This window comes from Dreissena polymorpha, chromosome 6 (genome assembly GCF_020536995.1).
Source record: "Dreissena polymorpha isolate Duluth1 chromosome 6, UMN_Dpol_1.0, whole genome shotgun sequence".
In the NCBI taxonomy this organism is placed as follows: domain Eukaryota; kingdom Metazoa; phylum Mollusca; class Bivalvia; order Myida; family Dreissenidae; genus Dreissena; species Dreissena polymorpha.
Genome location: NC_068360.1, coordinates 69,023,493 through 69,047,910, shown reverse-complemented (window position 1 = coordinate 69,047,910; position 24,418 = coordinate 69,023,493). Strand labels below are relative to the sequence as shown.

General features: G+C 37.3%; 2 protein-coding genes across 3 annotated transcripts in view; one reads left to right on the top strand and one right to left on the bottom strand.

Moving 5' to 3' along the window:
* Positions 1-8,929, top strand: part of LOC127834020 (RNA-binding protein FXR2-like) — a 34,497-nt gene extending 25,568 nt beyond the window's left edge. For both annotated transcript variants that reach the window (XM_052359576.1, XM_052359575.1), the window contains exons 5-8: positions 1,065-1,238; positions 3,241-3,288; positions 5,599-5,712; positions 6,282-8,929. In XM_052359576.1, the coding sequence (XP_052215536.1) occupies positions 1,065-1,238; positions 3,241-3,288; positions 5,599-5,712; positions 6,282-6,748 (803 nt within the window). In that variant the 3' untranslated portion in view covers positions 6,749-8,929. The remainder of the gene's footprint in view (positions 1-1,064; positions 1,239-3,240; positions 3,289-5,598; positions 5,713-6,281) is intronic.
* Positions 8,930-14,578: 5,649 nt separating this feature from the next.
* The window catches only part of LOC127835779 (RING finger protein 207-like), a 37,460-nt gene continuing 27,620 nt past the window's right edge, over positions 14,579-24,418 (bottom strand). The window contains exons 13-15 of the mRNA XM_052362216.1: positions 23,905-24,050; positions 21,476-21,620; positions 14,579-15,509 (exon numbers count right to left, since the gene is read on the bottom strand). Of these exons, the coding sequence (XP_052218176.1) occupies positions 15,429-15,509; positions 21,476-21,620; positions 23,905-24,050 (372 nt within the window). The 3' untranslated portion in view covers positions 14,579-15,428. The remainder of the gene's footprint in view (positions 15,510-21,475; positions 21,621-23,904; positions 24,051-24,418) is intronic.

Here is a 24,418-nt window from a genome sequence, read left to right as displayed (position 1 = left end):
GCTTCTCTTTCTCTCTCTGTACAGATGATAGTGTTGCTGGGTATGGTCATCTGGTGGATGCTAGTGTAGCTTCTCTTTCTCTCTCTGTACAGATAGTGTTGCTGGGTATGGTCATCTGGTGGCTGCTAGTGTAGCCTCTCTTTTTCTCTCTGTACAGAAAGTGTAGCTGGGTATGGTCATCTGGTGACTGATAGTGTAGCCTCTCTTTCTCTCTCTGTACAGATAGTGTTGCTGGGTATGGGTATCTGGTGGCTGCTAGTGTAGCCTCTCTTTCTCTCTCTGTACAGATAGAGTTGCTGGGCATGGTCATCTGGTGGCTGCTAGTGTAGCTTCTCTTTCTCTCTCTGTACAGATAGTGTTGCTGGGTATGGTCATCTGGTGGCTGATAGTGTAGCCTCTCTTTCTCTCTCTGTACAGAAAGTGTAGCTGGGTATGGTCATCTGGTGACTGATAGTGTAGCCTCTCTTTCTCTCTCTGTACAGATAGTGTTGCTGGGTATGGGTATCTGGTGGCTGCTAGTGTAGCCTCTCTTTCTCTCGCTGTACAGATAGTGTTGCTGGGCATGGTCATCTGGTGGCAGCTAGTGTAGCTTCTCTCTCTCTCTCTGTACAGATAGTGTTGCTGGGCATGGTCATCTGGTGGCTACTAGTGTAGCTTCGTCTTTCTCTCTCTGTACAAATAGTGTTGCTGGGAATGGTCATCTGGTGGCTGCTAGTGTAGCTTCTCTTTCTCTCTTTGTACAGATAGTGTTGCTGGGTATGGTTATCTGGTGGCTGCTAGTGTAGCCTCTCTTTCTCTCTCTGTACAGATAGTGTTGCTGGGCATGGTCATCTAGTGACTGCTAGTGTAGTCTCTCTTTCTCTCTCTGTACAGATAGCGTTGCTGGGCATGGTCATCTGGTGGCTGCTAGTGTAGCCTCTCTTTCTCTGTACAGATAGTGTTGCTGGGTATGGTCATCTGGTGGCTGCTAGTGTAGCCGCTCTTTCTCTCTCTGTACAGATAGTGTTGTTGGGCATGGTCATCTGGTGGCTGATAATGTAGCCACTCTTTCTCTCTCTGTACAGATAGTGTTGCTGGGCATGGTCATGTTGTGGGTGATTGGGACCGTGAGGTGGAGCTGGAGGAGAGGCAGCAGCAGGGCTACCTCACAGACAGCGTCCTGAGTGCCCGCAGGCATGCTGCTTACAGGGGGCGCAGACCCAGGGCCAGGGGAACTTACAACACACACAGGAACTCAGGTATTTGTTTCAGCACCCTAGCAAAATAATCTGTAAGAGGGACTCACTGTTTGCCGTTAAAAAAGAAGAATACAATTAATGCTCATCCACAGATTTAATTATACTAGTTAGCGAGGCTCTTTTCGGAGAAAACCCGAGCTATTGTCATAACCAGCTCGTCCGACGTCCACCATATGCGTCGTGCTAATACCTTAACATTGGCTCTTAAATCAAAGTGCTTCCACCTACAACTTTGAAACTGCATATGTAGATGCACCTTGATGAGTTCTACGTGCCACACCCATTTTTGGGTCCCTAGATCAAAGGTCAAGGTCACTGTGACCTCTAATATCAAACTTTAACATAGGCTCTAAAATCAAAGTGCTTCCACCTACAACTTTGACACTTCATATGTGGTTGCACCTTGATGTGTTCTACATGCCACACTCATTTTTGGTTCACTAGGTCAAAGGTTAAGGTCACTGTGACCTCTCATATAAAACTTTAACAAAAAACTTAACATTGCCTCTAAAATCAAAGTGCTTCCACCTACAACTTTGAAACTTCTTATGTAGATGCACCTTGATGACTTCTACACGCCACACCCATTTTTGGGTACTAGGTCAAAGGTGAAGGTCACTGTGACCTCTAAAAAAAAAAATCTGACAAGCTTTTGCAGCCGAGCTTGGCACCTGTTATGCGGTGCTCTTGTTTTGTTTACTTATTTTATTTACATATTGGATATTTACTCTGTGTTTATGTTCATATTTGCCTAGACACTTAACAAAACCAATCAAGCTTCTTAAAGAATCGGATGAAGCCATGTGATCATACACATGGATTCAGATTTTATTTTAGCCTTGAAGTGTTTGGAGTTTTTTTAAAGTTCATTTCAAACTTGTATTTTTTGTGATAATGACATTATTGTGCCATATTACTGCTTAGGCCCAGATAGTGGCTCAGCGTATGAGCCAGTCTGTTGCAGGCTCTCGCATTCTGTTGGCTCGGAGTCACATGCAGTGGTTGGGGAAAGTCGTTTAAGGCAATGACTATTCTGGAATTCGTAGCAAGAAAAAATTTCTTCCATGCAGTGTCATAAGAAAGCAAAGTTTGAGAAATGATGGTGGCATTAAAGCACAACCGGTCTTCGTGACAGGGTCAAATTCTTAGAGAAAATAACGAGTCTCAGACTTACAATGTCTGTAACTTAAATAGTCTGCAGCTGAACATTGTTGGTATGCGTGAAGATGATGAATTTTCAATTCACCCTTCACGTTTGGAAATTGAAATTTATGTGCTGGTGAATTTTCTTATGGGGAGAGTGAAAGTTTGTGAAATCATTGTTATATGGGAGTATATTATACTCGTATACTGATTTATATTACTTTGCTTATGTCTGTGTTTAGGTCGCATAGTTGGTGTAAGATATTGCAAATATGTGTGCTGAATACTTGGGATGAAAGGGATTTTGAGGTTAACATGTCAAAGATCTTGTAATATGTCATTCAGACTATTTCATCTCAGCGAATTTTTACCTAAGAGCATTCAAATTGGTATAACAGTTCCTTTGAATAAAAGGATGATGCCTTACAATTTTTAGGTTGACTAATCAATGGTTAAAGACAAAGTCTTTTTTTGATATGAAATTAGTTTCTACATGATACCTAGAGGAATGTTGTAACTGATCTGCTGATGGGTAACTCCACTGGAAAAGAACACTCCTATTGTTGTTTAGATCAACAGGTCAAAGGTCAAGATCACATTGGCATGTGTATATTTTAACATCTCACATATTAATTACATGTAGCACTTGGCTACACCGGGCCATACATGTTGTACAAATATTTTTTATTCTTGTCTGTTGCTATGAACTTACTAGCATGGACAGTTTGCATGTGTATATTCTTGTTGTTAGAAGCCATTGTTTTGTTAAGTCATGTGTATTGATTTAACTGCTTGTTAAATTATTAACACTTTCAGTTAACATTGAAATGGAAGTGTGAAGTTGTATAATGAATTTCAGACTTTGATGGCCGCTACAACAGATACAATCCAAGAGACAACTACAGAGGTGAGCAGCAGCTGCCTGGCCGCAGGGCATGCCAGTTCTTTTCAATTAATTACGTAAACGAGGCCCGTTTGTTTAATTATTTTATGCATTCCGTTTGTTGAATTATTTTTTGCATGTTTTATGACATCTATGCCTCTTTTTATTTGTCAGTCCCTAATGTCATGGAAAGTCTGTGTTTTTATCTCACATGTGCACGTTGTGCAGTGCACAGGTAAGTGTTCCTGCTGGGGGACACCCCAGGGTGACCTGAATGGGCTTCTAGTCACCCCTGGGTGACTTGTGGGCCATTTCAGGTCAACAATGACCCAATGAGCAAAACTAGGTCTTTATGTCAGATTAAAGAAAAAGCTTGTTTACACTGTTAAGTCAACATTTATTTCCCAATCTTCAGGAAATTTGGTCAGAACAGTTGTAACAATTATATCTTGACTGATATTGGAAACTCGATCACATTTGGACAATATCAATTTACAGAAAAAGCTTGTGAACACTCTTGCGGCAACATTATTGCCAAATCTTCATGAAACTTTATCAAAACATGAACTCCTATCATTTAGTTTCTAGACTTTAGATTCTGATCACATTATTTAACCTTTCAGTTTTTTACCATGTAGGATTGACCTTTCAGTTTTTTACCACACTGACTTGACCTTTTTAGTGTCTTACCACATTAACTTCACCCTTCAGTTTCTAATCATATTGACATGACATTTCAGTGTCATATCACACCGACTTGACTTTTCAGTGTTTTACCTCACTTACTTGACTTTGAAGTGTCATACCACACTGACTTGACCTTTCTGTTTTAACCACACTGACTTGACCTGTATGTTGCTGAGCAGATTGACTTGCCTTTCAGTGTCATACCACATTGACTTCACCCTTCAGTTGCTAACTACACTGACTCAACTTTTCAGTGTCATACCACATTGACTTCACCCGTCAGTTGCTTACTACACTGACTCGACTTTTCAGTGTCATACCACATTGACTTCACCCTTCAGTTGCTAACTACACTGACTCAACTTTTCAGTGTCATACCACATTGACTTCACCCTTCAGTTGCTAACTACACTGACTCAACTTTTCAGTGTCATACCACATTGACTTCACCCGTCAGTTGCTTACTACACTGACTCGACTTTTCAGTGTCATACCACATTGACTTCACCCTTCAGTTGCTAACTACACCTGACTCAACTTTTCAGTGTCATACCACATTGACTTCACCCTTCAGTTGCTAACTACACTGACTCAACTTTTCAGTGTCATACCACATTGACTTCACCCGTCAGTTGCTTACTACACTGACTCGACTTTTCAGTGTCATACCACATTGACTTCACCCTTCAGTTGCTAACTACACTGACTCAACTTTTCAGTGTCATACCACATTGACTTCACCCTTCAGTTGCTAACTACACTGACTCAACTTTTCAGTGTCATACCACATTGACTTCACCCGTCAGTTGCTTACTTCAATGGCTTGCCTTTACAGTGTCTTACCACATTGACTTCACCCGTCAGTTGCTTACTTCACTGGCTTGCCTTTTCAGTGTCATACCATATTGACTTCACCCGTCAGTTGCTTACTTTACTGGCTTGACTTTTCAGTGTCATACCATATTGACTTCACCGGTCGGTTGCTTACTACACTGACTCGACTTTTCAGTGTCATACCATATTGACTTCACCCGTCAGTTGCTTACTTCACTGGCTTGCCTTTACAGTGTCTTACCACATTGACTTCACCCGTCAGTTGCTTACTTCACTAGCTTGCCTTTACAGTGTCTTACCACATTGACTTCACCCGTCAGTTGCTTACTTCACTGGCTTGCCTTTACAGTGTCTTACCACATTGACTTCACCCGTCAGTTGCTTACTTCACTGGCTTGCCTTTACAGTGTCTTACCACATTGACTTCACCCGTCAGTTGCTTGCTTCACTGGCTTGCCTTTACAGTGTCTTACCACATTGACTTCACCCGTCAGTTGCTTACTAATCTGGCTTGCCTTTACAGTGTCTTACCACATTGACTTAACCCGTCAGTTGCTTACTTCACTGGCTTGCCTTTTCAGTGTCTTACCATATTGACTTCACCCGTCAGTTGCTTACTTCACTGGCTTGCCTTTACAGTGTCTTACCATATTGACTTCACCCGTCAGTTGCTTACTTCACTGGCTTGCCTTTACAGTGTCTTACCACATTGACTTCACCCGTCAGTTGCTTACTTCATTGGCTTGACTTTTCAGTGTCTTACCATATTGACTTCACCCGTCAGTTGCTTACTTCACTGGCTTGCCTTTTCAGTGTCTTACCACACTGATGATCAATATGAGCCCAGATCCGATCGCTCACGACGGCGTGTTGCTGATGATGATGACACTGTGCTAGACAATACCAGTGTGACCAGTCAGGATCAAGGTATTGTAGCATGGCTGCTTTGCCTTTGGCAAAATGGTGGGAGGTTCTTTGCCATGTTTAACATTAAAGCTCTGGTTGTTTGTTTGTTGGTCAGTGCTCTACCAAATGAGCTATCTTGTCTAATTACATCTTATGCCGGTAGGATGGCATATAGCATTTGAACTGTCTGTCAGTCTGTCCATCCGTCCAAAAACTTTAACATTGCCCATAACTTTTGCAATATTGAAGATAGCAACTTGATATTTGGCATGCATGTGTATTTCATGGAGCTGCACATTTTGAGTGGTGAAAGGTCAAGGTCATCCTTCAAGGTCAAAATAAAAATTCAAAGCGGCGTAGTAGGGGGCATTTCTGACAAACACATCTCTTGTTTTATATATTTTAATCCTTAATTTAAAAAAAAATTACACATGTATGCTCAGTTTTCAATTCTTGTGATATGATAATAACAATTTGCTACACAAAACACTACATTTGGTATTTTTTTATTTTAACAAGCTGTAGTGTCTAGTTTTTCAAAGGTTCCAGACTACTGGAATGCCTGTGAACTGATTGTATTATTGTTACAGAACACAGTGACAGCCACAGTGACCAGAGGCGGGCCAGACGGCGGCGCACACGACCAGGTGGCCGCGGCAATAGCAGTGCAGCCTCAGGCACCGAGACTGATACCAGTGTGTCCAGCTATCCCACGCGAAGAAGGCCCTATAGGAAGGGACCAATCAGTGGTAATTTTGACACCAACGACCTGTCACCTGCCCCACATCTGAAAGAAAACAATGTCAGTTCACTGTCCAAAGCAAAAGAAGTTGGAAGTGAAGATACAGGTTTGAAGTCAGAGCCAAAAGAGCTGAGGGACAAACCAGTCCGCTCAGATGGCAGAAGAACAGATGTCAGGGGTACCCCACGAAATGGCCTTGGATCTCGTAAAACTGAGGGAAGAAATGGCAGTGATGGAGATAACAAAGGCAAGATAGGCAACATGGGCAATGGTGAAAAATCAAATATGGAGCAGCCATTAATTAATGGCCAGTAGGCAATATAGAATAGGTTGTTCAAAAGCCTTAGTGATTAGAGCTTGTGTGTTGAGACGCTGATTTCAGTTTTGATTGCATTGAAAATCACATGAAAATACAAATTATATTTGATTTTTTAATGGCAGTTTAAGGGAATAAGATTCGTTTGAGATAGTTTAAAGTTGCATATGAAACTGACAAAACTAAGTATTGGCCCATTATTGATGATAATATGAAGGAAAAACGGAGTTTTCTACAAAACTGACTAAACAAAATATGGACCTGTTATTCGTGATACTGGATGAAATCGTGTGTATTATTTTATGATGACTAAACCAACAAGAGGGATGCTGGTTTCTTAGCCTTACGTGGATGGACACACTACAAATGACTGCCAAGGACACCCAAGACACCCATTCAATTCTAGTGAAACTGACCTGATGTAGACAAATCAATTCACATTATTTACATAGCCAAACAAATGAAGACAGAACCTTACAGTACACTACATGATTTATGATGAACTGAATACTGTTGATGACCTTCACTCCCGACCATGACACTGCACAGTTACAGGATGCACATTGTTGATATGTGCTGCATGAAGCATGTTGTGTGTAATGTCTTACATATTAAAAGTGTTTGTTGGACAATGGTCAGCATCCATCATAATATTTGTTGTTATAAAATGATGAATTGCTCTTGACAGAATCCACTCTGTAGTTATATTGTAATATGATGGCATGGTTGTATTGTGTATGCTTTAATAGTGCAGAAAACATCCAACAACTCATTGAGCAGCTTTTCTGGAACAAAAGAAAAGCAGAATTGTAGAAGTGTTACTCCGGAGGAAAATGACTTGAATACTGAAAATGTATCCCATAGACTTGGAGACGTATATTCACATTAGCTATGATGACATAGACCTCATTGTGAAATGTATTGTTCCCTTTATAATTGGTACATTACAGCTGTGGTAAGCAACTTACTGTCAATATGATCATTATTGTGTGCTCTTCCAACACTGCTATATGTATGCGTCAATAGAATGGTCTTCAATAAGGACATGCTTACTTTCGTTTCTCTTACAATCATTATGCTGCTGAAATTGTATTCAAATTACGGTATCACCATTATTTTTGGATTGCTTTTTGTCTGTCACCTTTTCATTCGAACAACCGATCCTAACAGCTGGAATGTTTTCATGAAATATAACAGGAATTCCCCTCTTTCGAGTGTTTAATATTATGGTCTGCAGCAGCATATGTAGGTGCCCAAAGTTACTTTTCCTTATCATTTCTGTATATATAATATGTGCTCCTGGAATCAATGTTAGCCATACTCAGGGGTCATGTTTTATCAAACTTGTGTAGGAAAAATACTTCTTTTCCCCTGATATCTCAATGACCTGAGCTGTATTATTTAGTATGTAACATCATATACCGGTTGTGGTCCTTAACAATACCTAGCTAAAAGCTAGCTTTGTTCCAGGGTTCATATGGTTTGTATAAACGTGTATTTACAAATAACTTTGAAATTTCTACTTGCTGAAAACGCTGACCCAAAGGTGTAGTGTTTAGTAATAAATGTCATGTTCTGGTTCACTATTAAGTTAGTTCATATCCCATCCGTGCGGTAAAAACTTGACACACCATAGAGGCAAAAGGTCAATATATACTAAAACTAACTTTAAAAATGTTGTCTTTTAAAAAGCATTTCTTAGGTGAGCAATCATGTATTTAACATTTTGATAAGCTGACCTGAACACAAAATACTTGTATTGATCTCTCTGTCTGTCAATTTGATAAAACCTTGTGCTCAGTCTATAGACCATATTTTTTATCTTCGTGAACCTTGATTTGTTCCAATTACATCTCTTATGAGTTCAAAATTTGATCTTGTGTGATAAAGTGGGCTTTAGTAAAGAGCATGCTTGTGAACACATCAAAACACACGTGTTTGTCCAAACTTCTTTAAGCTTGCTTAGAACATTTGTTCTCATTATATTGTGGCCAGGCTGTAGACAGTTTCCATCCATGGTAAATCAAGGTAATTTGGATAATTGAAGATTTTCTAATTAATGAGTATTTTGAAATCTGTAAAACATTTTGTTTATGCTTTTAATTCATACTACCGATGAAGGCAATAGCCAAAACATGTATAGTATTTCAGTAGTTAAATTAAAACAAATATAATGTGTATGAATGATTTATTTTATTTCATGAGCATACAGACCACATTTACAATGCAATATTGCTTAGACCCTTTTCCCCAAGGATATCTCTGAGGAGTTCATGAGGGATGGTAACAATAACTGAGAACTTTTGTTATAAAATTGGGATTAAACATATAAGAAAATGTACTTGTTTCTAGAGAATAAAAAAAGCTTGACAACTCTGTAGGTTACATTCACAACACAATCATCATAAGACATTTAAAGAAAGTGTTTCCTATTTATGAGTTTAAAACTTGGTTGCATGTTTCAAAAAGTTGTTGCATAGGTTAATAAAAATAGTTCAAAACATCATTTAATTCATTAAATGACCAAATATCAAGAAATAATGAAAACACACATCCAACAAGAATTGTTATGCCGCTGTGACACTTTGCGTTTAGGTTTCGAAAAATGCTCATAACTTCGCTTCAGATTAACATTCATATTTGATATGCATGGTTATATGGACAAGGCCTTTCCATACGCACACAAATTTTGACCTTGACCTTAAACTTAGGATCCGCATTAGGGTTTTGAAAAATGCGTTTAGGTTTCGAAAAATGCTGATAACTTCTATCAAAGCGTTTATCGGGGGCATATGTCATCCAATTGAGACAGCTCTTGTTCACCTTCAGTTTGTAATTATCACAACATATCTACCATTGAATAAATGTGCATTGATGTTATAAACCTGAAAAAGTACAATGCAGGTATCCATTTCAAATGCAAACTCAAAGAAAAATCTTGAAAGCCAGACTGGTAATCTTAAGTTGTAAGTTCATTTGGCACTCGGGTGAGCTGCAAGGCCTTACGGCCATTATACATGTAAATCCATAGTTAATGTGATTGCTATGCAGCAAATTAAGCAAAATATACCAATATTTATGTAACATAAAAGTTACGAAGTTTCTTTGTTCCTGGTCAGTGTAAAACAAAGCACATACCAGCAACAGCCTTTCCCCTAATGGCGCATAGGGGATATCCTTGATTAGTAGGCACGAACAAACAAGAGCATAGTTAGATTTTTAGCTCACCTAAGCACACATTTCTAAATGGACACTGAATTGACCATAGCTTTGTCCTGCAGGGATGGATTTTAAAATAACTTGGCAAATGTGATCTACATTATGAGACGGATTGTTATGCTTAAGGTGGACGGTCAAGGTGACAAATCAAGGTCAGGGATCAAAAAAAGATATGTATCAATTAGGTATTTTGAAATGACTTGGCAGTATTGAAAAGCATTATAAGTGCTGCACAACAGAACCGATTCCAAAGGTCGAAGGTCAAGGCCAGAATTGAAGGTCTACAATAAAATAAATCAATTTGTGTGCAGTCTTTACCTGAAAATGCTGTTCACTGATGGGAATATTCTCTGTGGAAAGGGTACTGTAGTATGCATTTGTTTTACACTGGTTAAGATATTGTTTGTTCCCTTTTCATGCTACACATTTGGTGTTGCTTTGAAAGTTTTTTCCTTTGAACTCTCGGTTTCTGTACCATGTGATATTGTATCTTTTTTGTGACTGATAGAATGACAACAATCCGTTCGGGTTACAATCAAGTTTTTTTTTATAGAGTAAACCATGGTTATTAGATTTGGATAAAGCGGGCTATTGTTTGAGCAGGTGGTTTCTGGTCAATAACTTAAACTTGCAGTGGCCGATCTTAATTTAACTGATATAGCAAGTTTGCACTTAGTTTGTGATTTGTTTGTTAGTTTGTGTATTTTGGGTCAGTCAGCTCAATGTTTCTTTTTTCTAGATAACTTCATTTTAAATGGAGCTATTGTACTGAAATTAAGTTTGCAGGTGTATTTTGTATCGCTGTTGAGGTTGGTCAGGTTAAGGTCAATGTAACTGTAACTTAAAATAGAAACATAACAAACAGATGGTTTCTGTTAAATAAGTTTAGTTTGCATTAAACAATCTCAATGTAGCTAGGGGATTTTGCCAACTTGCATGGAGATCTAGCTTGTCATTGTATTGTTTGGCAGTCGATGTTGCAGTCACTCAAAAAAGAAAAATGGTTTCTGGTATATAACTTCCCTTTGGATGGAAGTGTTGGTTTTAAATGTTGTACAAAGGTAACATGAATGCACACATAGCTAGAGATTGCAGTCTGGATGGTCATGGCATCGTCATAGTCACTGTTACTAAAACAAGACAAATGACAGAAAGATGGTAAAACGTCCAATTTTAGTTTATATCGACCAATCACGATGAAAATTCTGATACAGGTTGCTTTCGTGGAGACCTAGCATAAGATTGTATTTAGGGCTGGTTGGGGCAATGTCACTGTTTCTAAAAACAGAAAACACACTGCTTCTGCTCAATTAGCTCAGTGTGAATGGAGGTATTGTACTGACATGTTGTATTTATGTATCTTACATGCAGGACAGAACTGTATTTCTTGCTAGTTGGATCAAGGTCATGGTCACTTATAAAAATAGAAAATCTGTTAACACTTAATAAATTGATTTTTAATCAACGGACTTGCAATTGTGTGTGTATGTAGCTTACAGGCAGACCTAGCTGGGATTGCATTTGGGTCAGGAAGTTAAATGTCAATGTGACAATTAAAAATGTGTCTGCCAAATATTTGTTTATGAAATTATGATGAGGATTTTGTGCTGAAATATTGTTTATAGGAAGCGTACATGCAGAACTAATTTGATGAATGCACTGTTAAACTAGATTAATAACTGAAACATTGAAGGTTGCACAATTAAACAAGATTAATAAGTGAAACGTTAAAACCCTGTTGTTTTGATATAGACATGTTTCTTCTCTTATTCTAAGCCTCGCCATATTAGAAATAAACTATAAATCATGTAAAGTTTCTCCTATTGGTGAGTGATTGGTGTTGTTCAATTGTTATTTCTATATTGTTCAAATGGTTTAACTATAGTCAGATAAAAAAGCCTCACCTCATGGTAGGCATGTATTCCAATTGACTTGTATCAAAATTACACACAGCGGACATTGGAACAAATGTTCAGACCAACAAATGATATAGTAGGAACACATTTTTAGCCGGATTTTTTTCGAAAAAATCTCGGCTTATAGATTGATGATGTCGGGCGGGCGGGGGGCGGGCGGGGGTGGCGGCGTGCTCGAAAATGTTAAAGTTCTTATTTCATGGTATAACTTTGGTATGCTTGGACCTAGAGTCTTCAAACTTGACATGAAGGTTGGCCAGGATTAACAGATGACCACTGGTCATTTCAAGGTCATTCATTTGAAGGTCAAGGTCACTGTGACCTTCAATATAAAAAATGTTAAAGTTGTTATAACTTTGGTATGCTTGGACCTAGAGTCTTGAAACTTGACATGAAGGTTGGCCATAACTAGTTAGTAACCACTGGTCATTTCAAAGTCATTCATTTGAAGGTCAAGGTCACTGTGACCTTGAATGTAAAAATGTTAAAGTTCTTATTTCATGGTATAACTTTGGTATGCTTGGACCTAGAGTCTTCAAACTTGACATGAAGGTTGGCCAGGATTAACAGATGACCACTGGTCATTTCAAGGTCATTCATTTGAAGGTGAAGGTCACTGTGACCTTCAATATAAAAATGTTAAAGTTGTTATAACTTTGGTATGCTTGGACCTAGAGTCTTGAAACTTGACATGAAGGTTGGCCAGAACTAGTAAGTAACCACTGGACATTTCAAGGTCATTCATTTGAAGGTCAAGGTCACTGTGACCTTGAATGTAAAAATGTTAAAGTTGTTATAACTTTGGTATGCTTGGACCTAGAGTCTTGAAACTTGACATGAAGGTTGGCCAGAACTAGTAAGTAACCACTGGACATTTCAAGGTCATTCATTTGAAGGTCAAGGTCACTGTTTATTTTCTTACATTTGATAATGAAATTGATGGAAACTTCAAACAATATGTTACTAATTTGCTAATAAAAAAATTGAGATCAAACTTTCCTAATTGTCAATTCAAGTTCATATTTGTGACCTTAAATGTTATTGTTGTTCATGTATATGCATGCATTCAAAACATAACACAAGGTTTGCTCATGCCTTGAAAAGTACTTACATTTCATTTTGACCTTTGAACAATATTTCAGTAATTTAAGTATTGCATTGACAAAAACACGAAAGGTACTTTCCTGTCATTTAAAATCAAAAATCCGGCTTCAATGCGGTCATCTCCGACCGCGGAACTCTTGTCTGACCTAGTTTTATTTTTTCCTCGTGGCCAAGTTTATGATCCCGATTGACCAAGTTTTATACTTAGTTGAGATATCATTGAAAAACAAGCTCCTGGCAAGTTCAACGAACTGGAACTAATTCAACGGACTGGCACTATTTAAACGGAATGGAACTATTGCAACGGACCGGAATTATTGCAACGGATTAGAATTTTTTGACCTTGGTCGAAATATCATAAGAACACATTTTTTACAAGTTTCATCATGATTGGACCGAACACATGATGCAGGATCACGTGACTTTGTGGGGTTAACAATTGAACGTACGTGGATGTAAACACACCTGTATGTGGTGCTTCAAATAACTTGTTAAAACTATTCTTTATAAGAATTTCAACTAGTGCATAAAGGAGTTTTTTATGCTGCTTATGGCAATGGGAAATAGATCAGAAATACTTTATTTAATAAGCCTGTGTTCTTGGGCAAATATTTGATGTATAACGCATTCATGTTCACGGTTATGCTGCACGGAACGTGAAATTTAGGCATCGATTTCAGACGTATTCAATTATTTATTCTTAAATCGTAAGATATTGGCACAAAATGCAAGAACAACTGTTGTTTATGCACTGAAGATTTTTGCACATGTATTTAAATGACTAGGAGATATTTGCAAAATTAAAGTTCTTAACGGTGTGTTTACATTCTGTCCAGCCCGGTAGTAAACCCCTGTGAACCCCGTTGATCCTGCACCCTGAACATGTGACTTCTAGAGTGTTAGCAAGCTTTCACTGAGTCTGTATGTTATAAACAAACTTAGTTGTAGTAAAACAAGTCATACATTACGTCATCAATGACATCCCAGAAATAAACTATGATAACGTACTTTAAGTGCTTGCTTTACTTTTAACATTTTATTTCTCGTCAGAGGGTCGGTAATACAATCAGTTCGATATTACCCGTATAAGGCAACCTGCCCAGCCATGCTTTTAAACCGACCGGAACCCTTTCATAACTCGACCGAATTTCAAACTTCTTTTCTTTAGCCTAAACATGTGACTTCTATATAGTTTGCAAGTTTTGACTTTATTGTGACTTGGTTCTTGACCCCACGTGGCCCAGTTGAAATAATATTGAGTCACATATTTACGAAGATTTGAAATAAGTGTGGCCTTTTTAGAGTGTAAACAAGGCCAATAGTTGCCACGGTCGATGGCAGACAAAAAATTGCGATCACAATAGCACACCGTATGGACGTTATGCACGGTGAGCTAACATGGCAACAATCCGTTTTGTAAGACATAAACTGACCATTAATATTGTCTCCTAATATCCTTCATTTAATACTTTCAAATGACTTGAATTGTTGATTGACTGCACATTTCATATTTATATTTTGGATATTTAGTTTAATATTCGACGAAGATAAAAATCGTGTCTATTAAACATTTATTTTGTCAATCCATTATGTAATGGCACACTTAACATCACACGGTTCACCATATTACACAACATCGTTTATCACAACACTAAAACTTAAATTGCAACAAATATAATTATACAAGAATTAAAAATTATCATCATGCATGAGGGAATACAAAACATACTAAAATGAACGTATATGAATTTCATTGTTTGTCTAATTTATAAACACGTGTTAAACATGGCCATGTTATTGTTAAATATTTAATGCAAACCCAAATAAAGTACGTTGCCCATCAAAGATGCCTATACGCACCCTGTATCCCCGTCCTGATTGAATGGATACGGTACTATAGCTAATTAAATAATTCACTTTAAATAATCAAAATCTTTGACAAGTTATGCAGCTCAACTCATTTGCAACGAAGATGACATTATTGAAGTGTCAAACCAATCAGAAGATCGTCAGTATTTCAGTTTTGACAAAATAACACGAGACAATGCTTTACTTATAAAATCCAAAGTTATCTATACCGATGGCAAACATAGTATTCCAATCCGGTCCTCCAAATTGTATCTGCGATATATAGATATTCCATAAGAAAGTTTGGACAACAAAAGCTCACGCAAAACACTTTGTTCTCAAATAAGCTAATAAACAAACAAATGCATTTGTGTTACATAGATTTTCATAATAAAAGCCCTCTTCAATCCGTAAGAAAAATAAAATACCACTTCAAACGCACACAGTATAAAGAAAGTCTACATAAATATGAGTAAAAATTGTCACATGTTTGAAAAATATACAACATTATTAAAATATGTCGTAACAAAATCATTGAGTCGATTTATTATGTGTTTTAAATTTTACGACGTAGTTTAGCATTTTTGTTGTCTTAAGTTGATTTAGTGACGTCAAACGGCAGCTTCTTTTTTTTGGAGGTAGCGGGACCTGGCTTGCTTTTATTTCCACTTCCCTAAAATTATAGAAATATGGTTGAGCATTGAGATGAGGCATACAATATGCAGATAATATTGGTGTGTCATTTCCTTGGTTTTTTTATCTTGCTCTTTCTAACATCATACCATCGAGTAATTAAAATGAAATGTATGCGAAATAAATTCTCTTTTATTGCAGTTTAATTTTATTTGCTATTCATTTTATATTTACTTATAGTATTACTACTTGCATGCCTGGGAATGATTGTCATTTTCGTGATCACAGCTAACATGTCAGAGAATGTTGTGATTGCACTACAAACATGTCAGAGGATGTTGTGATTGCACTACAAACATATCAGAGAATGTTGTGATTGCATTACAAACATGTCAGAGAATGATCTGAGAACGATGATCACAACAAACATGTCTGAAACAATGTAAGGGCCATAGTCACCACAAACATGTCTGAGATGATGTGATCACCCCCGGAAACCCAATATGCTGTGAGAAGTTGGATGTGCTAGGAGAAGTTGCCGATAGATTTCGATGAATTTCGGTAGGGTAAGTAAATCCAGTTCTAAAATTGTTTAAAGGCATTTTTGAATTGAAATATATGTTGGTGTATGCAAAGGAGGTATTACCATGTATGTTAGAAAAATCCTGGTTATTAATATTCAGGATTTAATGAAATATGGCTATTTAAAGTCGACGATGCAGGGATTTGTCCCATATTTAGCACTTTATTTACAAATTTCTTTACAGGTATGCAAGTGAAAAAGTTTTTGCACCTACAATTATATTAACCAATGTCCCCGAGAAACATATCAGCCAGGGTTTCTTTAAAAAATTCGTATTGGTGGAAAAATTCGACTTTACATTCAACATGTTGATGAAAAAATGATATGACGTGGTGCTGTTCAAAGATGCCGAGATATGACATGAGTGCAGTTCATTTATAAACTTAAAAGCTTACTATTACACCTGATTTATGCCCACTCTGATGCATTGTAGATCATTATCATTGAACTTTGAGGTTTTATAATAATATCCGTTCTGAAACTAAGTTAATTTCCAGCTCATTTGTATCTTTTTTTTATTGTTTGAAAATCATTGTAAATGTAAAGCAATTGATTTATACAGGAAAAAATATACGTCCGGTAGGCAATCTTGACATTTATATAGAGAAAAATAGGTTTGTGACGTTGATGGAGAATGGTTATCTGGCAAGTCGGAGGAATCGGCTCACCCGATAAGATCCTCCGACGAGCCAGATAACCATTCTCCATCCACGTCACCAACGTATTATTCTATTTATCCTGTCATATTTACAACATTCGTTGAAATGTTTCTAAAATATATAGTTTTCCAGTATTTTGCGTTTAAATATTTAATATGGGAAAAAAGCACGCCGCAGCAAAAACATTGTGGCGTCACGTCATGCAAAACGCTTAGGCTAGCTTCCGTCTTGTTAAACAACACAGAAATCGAGTCAATCGTTTTAATTCAATACACAAAGACGAAATTATGCTGTTAAGATAATAATTTTTAAACTATCAGTACCTCCCTTTACGGGAGACGGAAAACTACAACGGGCGAGGCATGGTATGGTATTGCGCGAGGGGGGGTTAGAGGGTTAGGGTTAGGGTTTGGGTTAGTGTTAGGGGTCGGGTTAGGGTTTGGGTAAGCCTAAACCCTAACCCTAACCCGACCCCTAACCCTAACCCTTACCCTAACCCTTTTTTGGGGTTATCACCCCTGACCATGCCTCGCCCGTTGTAGTTTTCCGTCTCCCGTACTTTACGTATGTTGTATTTTTTTAATTGAAAACAAGTATATTTTATAAATAGAAAATAGTACAGGCGTGCGCATGCGCGGACAGCAACTGACGGATATTCGAGGTCACGTGGTCATCTAGCCTAATATCCTTAGGGATAATAGGTTACCTGGTTATCGGGCTGATTTAAAGGCGTGACAGGATAAAATAATATTTTCTGCCTATAGTTCCAATTATGGGTAAACTTCCATAAATGTGAACTAAATTTGGATCTATTATACATGACTTCAAGTTGACAGCTTTGCAAACATCTCCGGCAATGCACGCGTGTAAATATTTGTTTCTTTTCGTTCTTTTTGGTAACGATATATGCAAAATGTAAACATTTATTTTCAAAACCCAATACGCGCCTCCTCTCTATGTGTATTTGCATAGATAACACGCATTTTTCATCTGATGAAGCCCCAAGCGTACAGAAAACCGGACATAAAAAAACGTATTGTAGTTCTGGTATGTACGAACAGACAGACAGACAGACACTGACAGAGAAGAGAAGCAGAGTGAGAGAGATTCACGACATGTATGCGTGAGCCGTTAGTTAATAATCTGCCTTAAGTGGGTTACGCGACTTGCAAAAAAACTGTACGTCGTACTTAATATTCAATACGATAAATACCTTTTATCCATGACGTGAAACCTTTAAATAAATTGTAAAGTAAAACACATGCTATGACGTCATTTAATGATTATAGCGATAAAAGACCAAAGCTTTATAATTTAAATGCAATCTTGACGATTTCTCTCAATATGCGTTTTACTCACTAATGGAAAGTACGCCCTAATTTTCAATGTTATAATTTGCTCAAATCTGGCTGAGTATATTCCTTCAAGGCTTGGGGCTTCATCAGATGAAAAATGCGTGTTATCTATGCAAATACACCTAAGAAGGAGACGTGGATTGGGTTTTGAAAATAAATGTTTACATTTTTCATATAGCATTACCAAAAAGAACGAAAAGAAACAAACATTTACACGCTTGAAGTCATGCATAATAGATCCAAATTTAGTTCACATTTATGAAAGTCTACCCATAATTGAAACTATAGGCAGAAAATATTATTATAAATGTTTAGATTGCCTACCGAACGTATATTTTTACCTGTATGAATCAATTGCTTTACATTTACAATGATTTTCAAACAATAAAAAAGATACAAATAAGCTGAAAATGAACTTAGCTTCAGAACGGATATAATCATAAAACCTCAAAGTTCAATGAAAATGATCTACAATGCATCAGAGTTTGAATAAATCAGCTGTAATAGTGAGCTTTTAAGTTTATAAATGAACTGCACTCATGTCATATCTCGACATCTTTGTACAGCACCACGTCATATCATTTTTTCATCACCAATACGATTTTTTTTTAAAGAAACCCTGGCTAATATGTTACTCGGGGACATTGGTTAATATAATTGTCGGTGCAAAAACTTTTTCACTGGCATACCTGTAAAGAAATTTGTAAATAAAGTGCTAAATATGGGACAAATCCCTGCATCGTCGACTTTAAATAGCCATATTTCAATAAATCCTGAATATAAATAACCAGGATTTTTCTTACATACATGGTAATACCTCCTCTGCATACACCTTACTATATTTTAATTCAAAAAATGCCTTTAAACAATTATAGAACTGGATTTACTTACCCTACCGAAATTCATCGAAATCTATCGGCAACTTCTTCTAGCACATCCAACTTATCACAGCATATCGGGTTTCCGGGGGTGGTGAACGCCATAGTCACTACAAGCATGTCTGATATGATGTGATAGCCATAGTTACTGCAAACATGTATGAACTGATGCGATAGCCATCGTCACTACAAACATGTCTGAGATGATGTGATAGCCATAGTCACTACAAACCATCTCAGATGATTTGATAGCCATAGTCACTACAAACATGTCTGATATGATGTGATAGCCATAGTTACTACAAACATGTATGAACTGATGTGATAGCCATCGTCACTACAAACATGTCTGAGATGATATAGCCATAGTCACTACAAACATGTCTGATATGATGTGATAGCCATAGTTACTACAAACATGTATGAACTGATGTGATAGCCATCGTCACTATAAAAATGTCTTATATGATGTGATAGCCATAGTCACTACAAACATGTCGTATATAATGTGATAGCCATAGTCACTACAAGCATGTCTGAGATGATTTGATAGCCATAATCATTACAAACATGTCTGAGAAGATGTGATAGCCATAGTCATTACAAACATGTCTGAGAAGATGTTATAGCCATAGTTGCAACAAACATGTCTTATATGATGTGATAGCCATAGTCACTACAAGCATGCCTGAGATGATGTGATAGTCATTGTCACTACAAAAATGTCTGAAATGATGTGATAGCCAAAGTCACTACAAACATGCATTAACTGATGTGATAGCCATAGTTAGTACAAACATGTCTTATATGATGCGATAGCCATAGTAACTACAAACATGTCTGAGATGATGTGATAGCCATAGTCACTACAAACATGTTTTATATGATGTGAGAACCATAGTCACTAAAACATGTCTGAAAATAGCCATAGTCATTACAAACATGTCTTATATGATGTGAGAACCATAGTCACTTCAACATGTCTGAGATGATGTGATATCCATGGTCACTACACACATGTCTAAGAAGATGTGATAGCCATAGTCACTACAAGCACGTCTAAGAGGATGTGATAGCCATAGTCACTACAAACATGTCTGAGATGATGTGATAGCCATAGTCATAACAAGCATGTCTGAGATTATGTGATAGCCATATTCTCTACAAGCATGTCTGAGATGATTTGATAGCAATAGTCACTACAAATATATCTTATATGATGTGATAGCCATAGTCACTACAAACATGTCTGAGATGATGTGATTGCCATAGTCACTACAAACATGTCTGGCAAGATGTGATAGCCATAGTCACTACAAAAATGTCGGAAATGATGTGATAGCCATAGTCACTACAAACATATCTTAGAAGATGTGTTAGCCATAGTCACTACGAACATGTCTGAAATTATATGATAGCCATAGTCACTACAAAAAAAGTCTGAAATTATGTGATAGCCATAGTCACTACAAACATGTCTAAGAAGATGTGATAGCCATAGTCACTACAAAAATATCTGAAATGATATGATAGCCATAGGCACTACAAAAATGTCTGAAATGATGTGATAGCCATAGTCACTACAAATATGTCTAAGAAGATGTGTTAGCCATACTCACTACAAACATGTCTGAAATGATGTGATAGCCATAGTAACTACAAGAATGTCTGAGAAGATGTGATAGCCATAGTCACTACAAACATGTCTGAGAAGATTTGATAGCCATAGTCACTACAAACATGTCTGAGAAATTGTGATAGCCATAGTTACTACAATAATGTATTATATGATGTGATAGCCATAGTCACTACAAACATGTCTTATATGATGTGATAGCCAAAGTCACTGCAAACATGTCTTATATGATGTGATAGCCATAGTCACTACAAACATGTATTATATGATGTGATAGTCATAGTCACTGCAAACATGTCTTATATGATGTGATAGCCATAGTCACTACAAACATGTATTATATGATGTGATAGCCATAGTCACTACAAACATGTATTATATGATGTGATAGCCATAGTCACGGCAAACATGTCTGGGAAGATGTGATAGCCATAGTCACTACAAAAATGTCTGAAATGATGTGAAAGCCATAGTCACTGCAAACATGTCTGAGAAGATGTGAAAGCCATAGTCATTACACACATGTCTGTGATGATGTGATAGCCATAGTCACTACAAACATGTCTGAAATGACGTGATAGCCATTGTCACTACAAACATGTTTGAAATGATTTGGAAACCATTGTCACTACAATTTGAATTATGTTTGTGATGGACATGATAACTTCAAACACACCAGTAACACTATGGTGCGTATATTTATGGTTAAGAAATGGTCAGGGAATTCCGGGATCGGCATGATGATCACGAAAGAATCATACCACCAACAGTATGGCAGGGATAGTTACGAATATGACAACCGGACGGAGCATTCTGAGACAGACATAGCATCTTATAAGGGTTCTGAGTATGTCTTGTATACAAAATAAACCATACATTGTGAATCATGATTTACCGGTCTGAGTATATCTGGGATGGCCATGATGTCGCGTCCAGTTTTCAGTGTGAGTTCCACGTGCACAGAGTATGGGTTGTAAGTACCAAACACTGGCCATAGGGGCTCAGTTGTATCGATGTTGGGAAAGCAGTATAGCATCTTTCTGCAAACAAGAAGGTAGAGAAAGAAGTGGAAAATTAATTTCATAAAGCAATAATACTTCGACGGCATTGCACAAAATACCTTCGGGCTGAAACCCTTATCATTGAAAAACTGAATTTCCTTGATATTGATCTTTAACTATCCAATTGAACGAATGCTAAATAATGAAATCCCTTGTCAATATGCCAAAGCAATATAACGATTTGTGTTTTCAGCATTCACCAAATGATTGAACTAAAGTGAACAAAGGCTGTGCATATTTCTGTCCCATTGCTTATGACGTGTAAACCACGGTTCATGATTAAATCGTATGCAGCTTTAGCTAAATTACATTATTTTATGTAATTCCAGTTTTTTTTAAAAGAAACATTCGTTTTAAAACGCTAATTCTGTCATTCAAACCATTGTCATTATTTGAAAAACGTTCATTCTGTCACAACAGTTGTCATTAACTTCAACAACACCCAGTCCGTCATCCCAACTATTGTCATTTACTTCAACAACGCCCGTTCTGTCATCACACAAATTGTAATTTACTTCAACAATGCAAATTATGTCATCACACCAGTTGATTCACTTATACAACACCCGTTCTGTCATGCCAATATTGGCATTAATATCAACAACACCCATTCTGTCTTCCAAACCATTTTCATTTGCAACGCTCATTTTGTGATCACAACAGTTGTCATTAACATAAACAATACCCATTCTGTCATCCCAATCATTGTCATAACTTAAACAATACCCATTATGTCATCACAACCATTGTCATTAACATCAACAACAATCATTATGTCAGCACAACCATTGCCATTAACCTCAACAACGCAAATTATGTCATCTTAACCACTGTCATTTACATCAACAGTGCTCATTCTGTCATTCCAACCATTGTAATTAACTTCAACAACACCCATTCTGTCGTCCAATCATTGGCATTAACTTCAACAATTCTCATGCCGTCATTCCAACCTTTGTGATTAACTTCAACAGCACCCATTCTGTCATTCCAACTATTGTCATTAAACTTAACAACGCTCATTCTGTCATCCCAACCATTGCCATAAACTTCAACAACACCCGTTCTGTCATCCCGACCGTTGTCATTAACGTCAACAACGCTTATTTAGTCATTCCAACCATTGTCATCGACTTCATTAACACCCGTTCTCTCAGACCAAACATTGTCATTAATTTCAACAACGCTCATTTCGTCATCCCGATCATTGTCATTAACTTCAATAACACCCATTCTGTCATTCCAACCATTGTGATTAACTTCAACAACACCCATTCTGTCATTCCAACCATTGTCATTAACTTCCACAACACTCATTCTGTCATTCCAACCATTGTCATTAACTTCAACAACACTCATTCTGTCATTCCAATCATTGCCATAAACCTCAACAACGCAAATTTTGTCATCTCAACAATTGTCATTTACATCAACAGCGCCCATTCTGTCATTCCAACCATTGTAATTAACTTCAATTACACCCATTCTGTCAGTCCAACCATTGACATTAACTTCAACAACGCTCATTATGTCATTCCAACCTTTGTGATTAACTTCAACAGCACCCATTATGTCATTCAAACCATTGTCATTAAACTTAACAACGCTTATTCTGTCATCCCAACCTTTGTCATTAACATCAACAGCGCATATTCTGTCATTCCAACCATAACCATTAACTTCAACAACACCCGTTATGTCATCCCGACCGTTTTAATTAACATCAACAACGCTTATTGAGTCATTCAAACCATTGTCATTGACTTCATTGACACATATTACGTCAGACCAACCATTGTCATTAACTTCAACAACGCTCATTCTGTCATTCCAACTATTGTCATTAACCTCAACAGCGCTCATTATTTTGTCATCACAACCATTGTCATTAACTTCAACAACGCTCATTCCGTCATACGAACCATTGTCATTAGCGTCAAGAACAACCATTCTGTCATCCTAAACATTATCATTAACTTCAAACACGCTCATTCTGTCATCCCTAACATAGTCATTAATATAACAAACACTCATTATGTCGTGTCAACCGTTGTCTAAAGGAGGACTGACATCAATCACAAACATAGCCTAACCTCGGACAAATATCAATCACAAAACTAGTCTAATCTCGGGGTGACATCAATCACTATTCTAGTCTAACATCGGACTAACATCAATCACTATTCTAGTCTAACATCGGACTAACATCATTCACTATTCTAGTCTAACCTCGGACTAACATCATTCACTATTCTAGTCTTACCTCAGACTAACATCAATCACAGTCCATTCCCTCTTTACGGTGTCCAATAGGAAGCCGTAAGTGGCATGATGGGTTGAGCCAGCGGTGTCGCTCGTGATCGGGCTGTGATGTAACAACATCCTCTTGTGGCGAAACTTGTGGCAAACCTGCCCATGCACATACATAGGTCACGGCAAATAGATTACATACTTGGTGATGGGATCAAACAATATTTTAGTGATACAATACATTCTTTTAATGTTTTTAATTTGAGTGCAAGCTATTAAAAATATTAAGATGTTAAGAAATTGAAACAGCAATGTTAGCTTAGCATAAAAAACCTTTAAACACAAATATAAATGAAATAAAAACATTAGATAAATCGACCATCTCTGGAGAAAAGGATATAGGGCAACATGTTTTGTAACATGCAACTGAGACCAATTTTCAAAGTCAAAACATTAATGATATTATTCTGGTAGCCATTAATTAACCCTGATGATAACACAAACCAGTGTAACTAATGAATGTATTT